At 41.7% G+C, this 12,145-nt stretch overlaps 1 protein-coding gene across 1 annotated transcript in view; it reads left to right on the forward strand.

Moving 5' to 3' along the window:
* The window catches only part of PKHD1 (PKHD1 ciliary IPT domain containing fibrocystin/polyductin), a 238,629-nt gene that overhangs the window by 201,690 nt on the left and 24,794 nt on the right, over positions 1-12,145 (forward strand). Inside the window, exon 55 of the mRNA XM_057382183.1 lies at positions 8,664-9,669. Coding sequence (XP_057238166.1) covers positions 8,664-9,669 — 1,006 coding nt within the window. The remainder of the gene's footprint in view (positions 1-8,663; positions 9,670-12,145) is intronic.

Genomic DNA, 12,145 nt, shown 5'->3' on the forward strand with positions numbered 1-12,145 from the left:
AAAGAAAGAAAGAAAGAAAGAAAGAAAGAAAGAAAGAAAGAAAGAAAGAAAGAAAGAAAGAAAGAAAGAAAGAAAGAAAGAAAGAAAGAAAGAAATCCTCACTTTTGTTGGTTCCACCAGGTTCCTAATCAGTTGGTTTCAAGCTCTTGCTACTTATATTTTTTTTTTTCCACTAGAAAGATGGTCTTCTAATTTCTAACCTAAGCCTCTCTGGTTAAAATATTAATACCTTTATTTTGTTCTCTATGTATTGGACRTGGGAAACCAACCTTCCTTCCTAAAAAATTTTACAGAAGTTCTATAAACTATTTATGCCTCTTATTACATGAACTGAAATGTCAGTGATCTTTCTGGGTTGAAATTGTTATATATGAAATATSTATTTTATAAATTGTATTGCTGGGGAAAAAAGGGGGTTTTGATAATACAGTTTTACAGAAAAAAAATTTATAYAGACCAAAAATATTATAATTTCTTGGGGATAGTTGAAAACATAGTAAAAGTTTGCTATTTAGTCAAAATGTGTGATTTGTCGATGAATAAAAGAGGGAAAAAATAGGAAAAATGATAGGTTCTGTTCTGCCCTCTCCACCTATTTCTTATAGAAAATATTGTCATTTTAAAGCTTATTTCTAACCCAAATATTTCCAGAAACKGCAGGTATTTGGCATTTTCCTTCTAGCCTGCTTCTGATGGAAAATCATTCAGTCTCTTTGTGAGCCAGTTCCCAGGACCAAAGAACTGCTCTCATTGGGAAGAAATGATAATAATAATAGCAGTAAAATGGAGTTCCCTGAAAATTTTATTTTGAGGCAGTCCATTTTATGCCCTAAATTTATTTTTGCAGAAGAAAAGGACGATTTGTCTTTGCAGTGACTACAGGCCAAGGGGGGAAAGCGAAGCTGAGAACCTCCTCATCCATAAGAGCGATGGTCTGAATAGGGTTCAAGTTTATTTGACTAATTCTTTCAGCACTTGTCAGAGATCATACTTTTGTTTGTGGTAACAAAACCAGCTCTTTCCTCCCCCGTTTCTCYGGCGAGGAGCGCAAGCACTTGTGTGGAGCACAAATTACCGTAACCATTATGATGTTTGCTGTCAAACTCATTTATTTATGCAACTGCTGTRGAAAGGCCTGGGGCCCAAAAGCAACCCTGAAAGATTTCAGAGCCCTGGTGTGGGGTCATGAAAGGGAAAGTGAGGGGGAGGGYGAAGCCTCCGCTGGTTATGAGAAAGGAACTGACACAGGAAATGGTCACATATGGCACAGATTTATTGTGTCCGGGATTTCCCATTCAAAACTCATTATATCCACAGCTCAGAGCAGTGCGTGGCACGGCCACATTCATTTTTAGGTCTGGCATCTGACAAAATTGCTGTTCTGCTTTCAGGTGGTGGTGGTGGTGGTGGTGGTGGTAAGTTTATCATTCCAAGACCAAAGAGATGTTGTCTGGAATTGCGTTGGCAAAAGCTCTGCTCCTCACCTTTTTGTTGAGCCATAGATATCAGTTTGACTAAAGCTTCAGTCAACAAGTTTGCTGGTCAAGAGGAGAGAAAAAATCCTTTTAAGTTAATCTAAAATAATCCGGGATTATCTTCAAGGGGAAAAAAATGGGAAAAGCCTTGGTAACTACGTGAGAAAAAAACTGATACTTGCAGAACAGAAATGTTTTTCAAAGGTGGAATAATTTGGACCAAAAGATGTTTCTCTTTGGATTTTTCTCTTTTAAATGTCCTTCCTGGGAGACAGGATCCATTTTACACCCAGCTCTTGTCTCTTTGGGTGGCAGTTAGTGGCTTCAGGCAGTTTGTGGGAATAGTTTGTTTGTCATACCTACCTGTTTCATGAGACCTTTGAAAACTCCACTCAGGGCTGTCTTACCATTTTTTTGTCTCCATGCACAATAAAATATCAGGTAACACTTTTGTCACTGCATTGGATTTGTTCCTGAAATGARCATTATGGGGACCTTTCTGTTGTCAGGATGGCTAAAATGGCTAAAGTTCCCTAATCGTTAATGATAACRCAGGCAAAAATCCTTCCTAATTGTGTCTTTCTGATAAAGTTTAATAAAACTATGTCAAGTTGCTCTGGGCCAGTGCTGACAGCAGCAGGAATGGGCTCTACCCAGTCAAGCAGCATGAACATGGTGTTCATGTGGCATGACCAGTGGAGCTTCCTGCTGCATCATGAGTGCAGCTCCAAGCCCAGTTTGGTCCCAGAAAACCCAGCAGCATCCAAAACAACTCCTGTGTGCTTCCAGAAATTAACACAAGTCAGGAGCCAGTTCAAAAGGGCAGTTTGGAGGTGGCCACTGTCTTTTGGAGGGTCAGTGACTTTAACACTATGGGAGTGCCATGCCAACTGGCCTCAGGGACCAGGACCTGGACTTGGCACAGAAGTTTTGATGTTTAAAATGTCCAGCAGCTCAGTTCCAGCTGAGTCATCTGGGCACAGGTATTTCCAGGTGTGGCATCTCACAATTCAGAAGATTTGTGGCACTATAAGGAACAACTCTTAATCCAGTCTGGTCTGGGCAAGCTCACTAAGGGGCACTTTCAGATTTACTGACTCACCTCCWTTGAGATGGCTCTCAAGATATTTTCTCTGACTAGGTTATTCTCCTCCACAACTTTTTGAGGTTTTGTGAGACTGGACTGGCATTTTCTCATCAATGATCTCTCTAAACTGGGAGGTTCCTGACCTGTAAATCCCTGAAAGCTTGAGGAGCATTTTGTGTGAACATTGCTTTATGTGTTCTTTGTTCCCAAACTCTTTGTGATCCCTGCTGGAGACCATCCTGACCTCAGAGAGTTGCTGGTCTCTCTTCTTAAGACTTTACTTGTGCACTGATACTTTAAGGTCAAGAATGAGTTATTAGCATAGTCTCTGGGAACTGGAAAACTGTAATTTTTTTCATGACTTGTAGAGATTTATTGTCATGTGTAACATATCTGCCTTACCTCTCAAGCATGGGGAGCTCCGAAGGGTTGATGCAAACATAAAAATGTAGAACTGTATGAARGAGTTTGTATGTGTATAATATTTGATTTTACAGAGAATAAATAGTTGCAATGTGTGCAGCCTTATCAAAGCATGCAACAATGAATACAAATATTTCATATACTACACCTGTTTTTCTTTGGATTTGTATGTGAAAGGGAAGACTGAATGCAGATCATGGGATGTGTAAGAAGAGAGTTTTACTAAAGACCTTCCTTCAAAGGAAGCATTAATAAATGTCTTTTCTCTACTTGGGCATCTACTTTTACAAACTCTGTGGGAACAGAGCATCTTTGAGTCCACAAATGTGGCTAAAATTGGCTGGGGGTGTTCAAAGTTTTTTTATAGAAGAACGATAAACAGGAGAGCATAAACCCCCCGCACAGAGTGATATTATGAGACTCATTTCCTTCCAAAATAATTTTCTTTAAAAGAAAGAATTAACAGCCTAAAGCAGTCACTTTATTTTTATTTACATGGTCTGTGCTATGAGTTCATATTTATGTGTGTGGGTGTTCTCATGGTTTAACCCCAGCTGACAACTCAACTCCAAACTTACTCTGTGCTGGTGGGATGGAGGARAGAACTGGAAGGGTAAAAAGGAGAAAACTTGTGGGTTGAGATAAAGACCTTAAACAGGGAAAATGAAAGTCATGTACGCAAGCAAAACAAAACAAGGAATTCATTCATCACCTCCCGTGGGCAGGCAGGTGTTCAGCCAAACCAGAGGGGCTCTGTCACCTGGAAGAGGGACTTGGGAAGACAACATATCATCACTCCAAATGTCCTCTTCTCCCACCTTTATAAGCTGAGCATGAACTCACATGGTCTGGGATATCYCTTGGGTCACCTGGGGTCAGCTGTCCTGGCTGTGTCCCCTCCCAACTCCTTTTACACCCCCAACTGATTCAMGGTGRGATGAGGAGCAGAAAAGGCCTCAACTCTGTRCAAGCCCTGCTCAGMAATAATGAAAATTCTCTGTGTAATTAACACCACTTTCAGCAAGAATCCAAAACACAGCCCAGAACAGCTTCAGTGAAGAAAATTAACTCTGCCTGAGCTGAAATCAGCACATCTTTACACAAACACATGAGAAGCATTATGTGCCCTCCTGTGCTACTGAATTCAGAATAATTTACCTTTTCTAGATTTCTAAGGTGCAATTTGTGGGCTTTTTTTTTTTTTTTTTTTTTTTTTTCCCTTTATTTCCTATTTGAATGTCAGCAGGTCAAAAGGAACAGTTAATGCTGATGAATATTTCCCCCTCAGCAAAGATATGTCCTGGCCAGCCTAAGGCCAATGAATCGCAATTTCTAAACATTGTCCCATTTATCTCTCCCCTCCCCCTTCCTCCCCTCCTTGCTTTTATATTTTTGTAGCTATAATTGTAGTTAAATTAGAAATAACTGACGGGCAAATCCAGTCRGATGGAAAGAAAATTGTGGGAGATTTATTTTATTTTGATAAAAAACTGACATTGCTTTTTGTTTTTGTCAAAAAAGGACTCTATTTTTCCTTACCATGAATTGTGAAATCTATCACGAAATGGGGAAAAATTATTGAAGCAAATGGTGGTGTTAACCTGAAGGGGAAAATCATTAATGTTGATGTATTTCATTCAATTTTAAATGTAGAATTTGTTTTATTTTATTTATTTGGCATTGGGGAACAAGGGAAAAGGCAGGAGACTTGTAAAGGACTCTATGTGCCTTTAAGTCAAAACATCTATTTTAAAGAATGCTCTTCCCTCCCTCCACCTCTCTCCATTTTTCTAAATAAAGGATATGAGGTGGTGGTGGTGGTGGTGGGTTTTTTTTCCTAAGCAAAGAGGGCCCCCTCGGCACATTTTTCTTTTCAAATGTGAAATGAGGTGGAAAATCCTCATTTCACGACAGGAAGGACAAATATTGACACAAAGTTAATATTTGTCGTGAGCCCTAGAAGCAACCTGAGTGCTAAAATCTCATCTAGATGTATGTGCTGGTGTTTTTATGTATATAAATAAATAATAAAATTGCCTTGATGACGGGGGGAACCTGCAGWGAGCAAAGGCTGCTCGCTGAGGTGGAGGAATTATCTGCAGAGGGTGAGCACACACATATTCAGGGTATCATTTCTCTTTCCTTGTGTGGAGCAGGACAAACAGGTGAATTCATTCATTCATACTTCCTCTGCCTGGGTGCACAAGATCCCAGTGTGATGTTCAACAAAATATGAATATCTCTCCATCTTTTCCCACTCATTTCTAGGGACTGTGTTTGACTCTTTCTTCTTTCCCCACTTTGCTCTCCCTCTCACACATGTGTGTGTGTGTGCAAACACACACAAATAGAAACCTGTGTAATCTAATTTCACCCATTGCGGGGGGATGCTTCTGGAATTTATCACTGTTATTGTTCGTCAGCAATGTAAATAGCACATGTCAGCTCAATATTCAGTGGTCACTCAGTATTTATTAAGTCCTGTCCACTCTGGCCTTTTTTAGAGGAAAGCCCTGGGGCRGATTAGCTGCCGGCCGTGACACGCCGCGTCACTTATCTGTTCGCATTGATTATCAGAGTCAGCTGTGGCCAGGACTCACTTTTTTCTTCTCCTCTCAGACCCCTCTTACAAGCACCCCTGCTTGGATTTTCATGAGGAAATAATCAGATTAGGGCTTCAGTGGCGAGTTCATATGGAGTTCTCTTTCTCCAATGTGCTACTAACCGAATAAACGTGTTTTGTGGTAAATTGTAAATGACATTATGATTACTAAGGCCAGCATGGGTTTCATTTAAAAGTGATCGAAATTGCAGGCTGCAGAAATTGTGAGTGGCAGATAAGGCCATTTGGAAGGAGACAAGCAGTGATGCGTGTGTGTGCATGGGCGTGTGAGTGTGTGCAGGAAACCGAGCCAGCCAGCTTTGCAAGGCAGGCAGGGCAAAGGAAAGTCCTGGGAAACCACAAAATATCCTCAAATCCCATTTGTAGACATGAGAAATGTCACCAGGGGGAGATGGGGTGTTTCTGGKAGAGCAGAGGATGAGATGTGTCAGCCTTTTTGGGCTGCTGCTGGCGGCACGGCGCATCCTCCCAGCGCTCCAGGACAATTCCAGTGTTTCCGAGAGCAACATTTCCACTTCTGCACAGARCTCTTCCTCACTCTCCTTTTGCCTCCAGCACACACACCGACAGCAAAATACTTCAGCAAAATGCTTACACTGATAAAGCAAGAAAAAAAAAAGAAAAAAAAAACAACAGGGAAAGGAAAGGTAAGAAAAGGGAAGCAAATTTGCAGGCTGGTGTCTAAAAATAGGGGGTTTGGTACAGATCCCATCTTACCTGAACATCTCCCTGAGCAGAGCTCGACATTTATGTAATTCCATTGCTCACCTCAGTGATGTGCAAAGGGAGAGTTCATTCTGGGGAATGCTCACAGACCACGGTCTGCACATGAGCATTCCCCTGGAAATGCATGGTAGTGAGTACCCACAGGATCCAGGCTTTGGGATGTAACTAAAGGCAGAGCCCAGAATTATTTAATAGAATCATTTAATAGAATGTTTTGTGTTGGAAGTGACCTTAAAGATCACTTTCTAAACTCTTCTAAAACTCCTCCCATGGGCAGGGACACCTTCCACTGGACCACACTGCTCAGAGCTCCACCCAACATTTCTCACTGTTCATTTATTTTCCAAGAGTCTGCTACTTTCACCTAGCAGAAATTTTCACATAATGTGTCCTTGATAAGGGACGTCCTTTTGTCCTCAYATTCTTCCATTCATCCAGAAGTCTGTGACTCTCAAGGACTTTGCTGTCCCTTACTTGTTTTTGTTTTTGAATACAAGTCCCTAAGGACTGAATGAGGAGCACAGAGTTAGTCTGGACAGTGGCCACGCTTTGCCCAACACATTTGTGAGCAGAACTGACTAAGGAAGGAGCAGTCTGAGTGAGGGAAGGAGGATTCTAGCTGGCTGCAGCAGCAAATTCCTCCTTTGATTTTATTTTGAAGAGAGGAAGGAAAAACAGAAACACACATCTTTTCCTAAGATGCTCCAGGCAGAAATGTTTATGTTTTTGCTGCCTGTATCTGAACTCATTTACTTTTATTCTCTCTTTATAATCAGTGGTGATCTCATTGTTACACCCCGAGGCACAATTTCTCTCATCTTAAAGTGGAGTATTTAGTCAGATGGAGCATGTTGTAAACTTATAGCACCTTTCAGGTGCTTAACAAAGGTATGGAGTGGCAGCACAARGGGGAATGGCATCAAACTTACAAGGGTAGGGTTAAATTTGATATTGGGAAGACATTCTTCACTGTGAGAATGTTGAAGCACAGGTTGTCCCGAGGAGCTGTGGATACTCCATCCCTGGAATTGTTCAAGGACAGTTTGAAAGGGCTCTGAGCAATATGATCTGGTGGAAGGTGGTCCTTTGCAGGAGGGTTGGAAATGGATGATATTTAAAATCCAGCCTTCCAACCCAAACCATCCWGTGATTCTAWYTCAGAAGACTGTGCGGATTACATCTCTTCTCTACAGAGCCTTCCATGAAAGGATCCTCTTGACAGGTGTCCAGAGATACTTGGAGGGGATTTATTGGCAAAGTCTGAGATATGTGTAAGGATCTTCATTCGTTACACTCAGTGAAAGAATAAAATGTTATCTTAAGTGGCTTTTGCACTCCCATTAAACGTGTGTTGCATTTGCAGATGTTGCMGCTACCAAAAGAAGTCCAGGTGACACTCTGAGCTTGTGTTTAAGTGACAAGATTTCACCTCTGGTCAAAAAAGTTAGAGGATAGTAAAGTGTAATTCAGATGACTAAACAGAAGTATTGTTGGGTGAACTTCATTGGTTTTAAACTGCTTTGTACTCATGTCTGGCAAATTTGGTATGTTTCAGTTACCACAAATGTGTGTTCAGTGTTATTTCTGGTGCTCTGGGGTGTTCTTGCAGGGTAAAAGTCTTCTGTAGACCCTGTTTCACACATCTCAGGGCATCTAAAGGAAATCTGGACACCTGCCTGTGAGCAAATGGTTAAAATTCCAGATCTCCACTGACTGCTGTGGGAGTTTGAACATTTGAAATGTGTGAGAGTGTCCTCTATTTGCAGGTATCTGAATCTGGTGGTTTCTGTTTTAAAGCTCGATGAGGTGTTTAATCACTGGAGTAGATTAATGCTGGTCTGGTCATTTCTAGTGTTTTCTGTGCAGTATCTGTGAGGGGGATGAGACAGCTTTTTGTAGAGTTTAATTAAATTCCCAAATAATTGTAGTCATGTCCTGGTTTGTCCATTCTACTACAGTCTTGGGGCCAGGAAAATGWAGAAGACACAAGGACACAGGGACATAGAGCTGGATCTGTCTAACATGTCTGTTTTTTCAATGTTGGCCATAGTTTGATAATTAGAAAGAACAAGGTAAGATGCATGGGATGCTTCTCTGCCATTTATTTTCAGTCTTCAACCATTTTCAGCTTCAGGATATCTAGAGGTAACTGTGGTTTCCACCTTTTTAATATTCTTCAATGTCCAGGCTTCTCTTAAAACTATGAAAATATTTAACACTGACAAAGTGACTTTAAGCTTGGAATAGGAAAACGAGTTATGAAAAAAATGTTGAGATGATATCTGAAACAATTAACTTTTTTTCCCCCTCTCTCTTTATTCTCTTCTAGGAATTTACAGAGATGACAGTAAGTGCCTCTTCAAGCCCTCAGTACAAGGCTACTTCTGCAGACAGACAGATCACGCCCTTGTCATCTTAGAAAACTTGGACTCCAGTGTGGACAGCCAGGGACTGTTCCCAGTGGTTACAATGACCGGCAGCTTTATGGATACCTTCAGTGATGAGRCCTCACATCCTTTGTGTCACCCTGCAGAGCATCATTCTACTTTCTTCTCTGTTCTGCCATCCACCCAACTCACCACGGTTTGCTTCCCAGACCTGGCACCTCTGGCTTTCCGACTCTACCTCCTCAGTGGCCAAAACACCACCAGGCTGCCCCTGGCCATATTCTACACTGAACCACTCAGCCTTCGTGTTTTCATCCGAGAGAGTTATGTCTCTCCAAACCCTTCTTCTTTTTCACTGAATGAACTGGCAGGAGCCAATTACTTCAGCTTTGAGGACAACCTTCTCTATGTTCTCCTCCACGAGAAGGAACCTGTGGAAATAATCGCTGGCCTTTCCCTTCTTGTGGCTTTCACTGTAACTGAGGCTGTTGGGGGAGAGGGCGAGGCAATCATAACACATCGATTGGCTGATTTCTTGAAGGTTGGTCATGACCAAGTCCGTGTAGTCCATAACGTGCTGGGAGGTGAAAGCATGTTGAAGGTGATCTCAGCCAATGCCAGAAAAAAGAGCTATCACTGCCCCAACATGGCATTTTGCACAGCCTTTCACAGCAGATATGGCCCACAGGAGGAGGGGACGCAACCAGGGAACACCCGGGCTCTGCATCCGTCTGATGGGCTTGGTCCTTCGAGAGTGCTGATCATTGAGCTGGGTGATCTGCCGGGTCATCCGAGGAATGAGTTGACAAGTGACAGCTTGAAGAGTTTGGCCAGGACAATTATCAACACTCATCAGACTGGAGACCTTCAGAGGGGCCTTGGAGTCCCGATTGATACCTTGATGGTGATTCAGTCTGTCCTGCTGTCCCCAGCAGAARGTAACAGTAGGTAAGTAGCAGATTTATCACTGTCAGATATAATTTAAATGTAGTGAGGCAATTTGTCCACTTGATCTGCTTATTAAATAACTTTTCCATTGACTGAAATATGACCAACCATGCTGAAATACATCATAAAGTTTCCATGACTTGCACAGAGAAGCTGTGGCTGCCCGTGCAAGTGTCCAAGGTCAGGTTGGACAGGGTTTGGAAGATGTYCCTGCCCATGGAACTAGATCAGCTTTAAGGTCTTCCAAAACAATCCACTCTGTGATTCTGTGATGTCAGAGCTATGCCCAAGTACAGGCTGGACCCCCAAGTATCAATTACCAGGTTTTTCTGTTGGTGCTCATGAACCTCTGTAGTGCAGAGATGTCAGTGGTGGTTTAAATGAGGAACAGAGTTCCCAGAGGTCTGTCTTGACCCTGTAAAGAATTGGGTTGAGTCAGGTTATCACAGCTCTTAAATTCTAAACAATTTAACCTATGAATGTTTATAAATTGATACATATAATATAATATAATATAATATAATATAATATAATATAATATAATATAATATAATTATAAATCGATGTGAACCAAGGATGCATTATTTAAGATGAGTTGTTACCTTAACTGTCTCATAGATCTAAACCTTTATTCATATACTTTAAAATTTAAGGCCAGAAAAGTCTGTTTAGTCTTATACTTTGATTTCCTACATGATACAGGCCATTAGGTTCGTTTTGATGCCTGAGTTTTGACCTGTCTTTTTAGCTAAAATTCTAGAAAACCATCTGGTCATGATGATAYCAATACTGGACACATCCAGTACTGCCTGAACATGTGCCTGGATGTTGGGTGCTGTTCCTGTTCTTGCTGTCACAAGTGCTTGCCAATTTTCTCTTGTCAGCCTCTCCCTCCAGCTTCCCATGAGAGCTTCTTGTTCTTTCGTCCATTTTTATATCAGTAACTTTCTGGGCATTGAATCTTCCTCCTCCTCCTAGAGATACCCTCAGAATAACCAAATCACCTCACTGTCTACTTTGAAAAAAGATTGAAAGGTTTGAGATCTGGTCTTCCTTCCTTCCTTCCTTCCTTCCTTCCTTCCTTCCTTCCTTCCTTCCTTCCTTCCTTCCTTCCTTCCTTCCTTCCTTCCTTCCTTCCTTNTTCCTTCCTTCCTTCCTTCCTTCCTTCCTTCCTTCCTTCCTTCCTTCCTTCCTTCCTTCCTTCCTTCCTTCCTTCCTTCCCTCTGTCTCTGTTTTCTGAATCCTTTTGGAAGTGTGCAGAAAGTCAAGGTTACATTCTTAGCAGATTTCCTAACTTAGGATACTTTCAAGATTCAGCTGGACAGGCTGCTGGGCCATCTTGACCACACCATGATATTTCCAAGAAAGACTGGACCACATGATCATTGAGGTCCCTTCCAACCTGGTATTCAGTGATTTTATTATATCGGTGCCAAACCCAAAGTGATAATAATTTTCCATTTTCTACTGGCACAATTCAGTGATTCCATTAGCCTGTTCTCCTGCAGAAACAGGAGAGCTCATGGTCTTCTCCTTGCTCACTGTATTCTTTAATTCCTTTTCAGTTCTAACTGTCCAGAACCCAATTCCCTCTGTTTGCCCAGATCCTACATCCCACACGATCTGGGCCCCCATCTTTGACTCTTCTGTTTGTAATTTATCAGTCCACAGAATTTTCCATGCATTTTATCAGTAGTGGCTTTATAATTATATCTCAATGCAGACACAGCAACAGATTTCAAGAGAACAACACAGGGCAGTCCTTTGCTTTAAAATACTTTTCCTCTGGAGCTCCCTTTTGAGCTCTGCCAGTTACAGAGTCCTCAGTCTGTTTTGTACGTACTACATTTGATTGATATTCAGTATCAGAACTCACTTCTTGAAGGTGGTTTTTTCCCTTCTCCTCCACAGCAACAAACAGCCCTTTCTCTCCCTCCTTCCTTTGTCCCTGTCTTGCTCTTTTCCACATCCTAAAGCTACTATTTGCATGGCCCAGATGTCAGCCCTTATCTGCAGAGGAAGCTGTGAGGAGCAGGGCTGGGATGGGAGCAGACAGCAGTGTCTTTCTGCCTCAGATCCTGAAACTGTATTAAAAGCATATGGGTTATATGAAAAAGGTAATATCCCATCTGTTTTTAATAGGGGACATGGGATTTGATGTTTKGCAACCTTATTGTGTGCTCTCTTGATATTGCATAATGTTATTTTTTGATGTTGTGCACTACTGAGCCTGTACCCWACTATAAGTATATTCCATATATTCCATCCATGCAAGAAAGAAATTGGATTTGTCTAGGACTTACCCTCTGTAATTAATACCACATCCTCTCCCATTTACTGCTGACCCCAGAACCATCCTGATGTCTGCCAGTGATACAAAATGCTGTTCACATGCTTAACTTTTTTAGTTAAGACTCTGGGTGGGTTGTGATGGAGAAGCAGCCACAGTGAGGACACTGTGACTGTAGAAACCTTT

The sequence above is a fragment of the Malurus melanocephalus genome, unplaced genomic scaffold (assembly GCF_030028575.1).
Source record: "Malurus melanocephalus ecotype Western Australia unplaced genomic scaffold, MMel_1.1 scaffold_553, whole genome shotgun sequence".
Classification (NCBI taxonomy): domain Eukaryota; kingdom Metazoa; phylum Chordata; class Aves; order Passeriformes; family Maluridae; genus Malurus; species Malurus melanocephalus.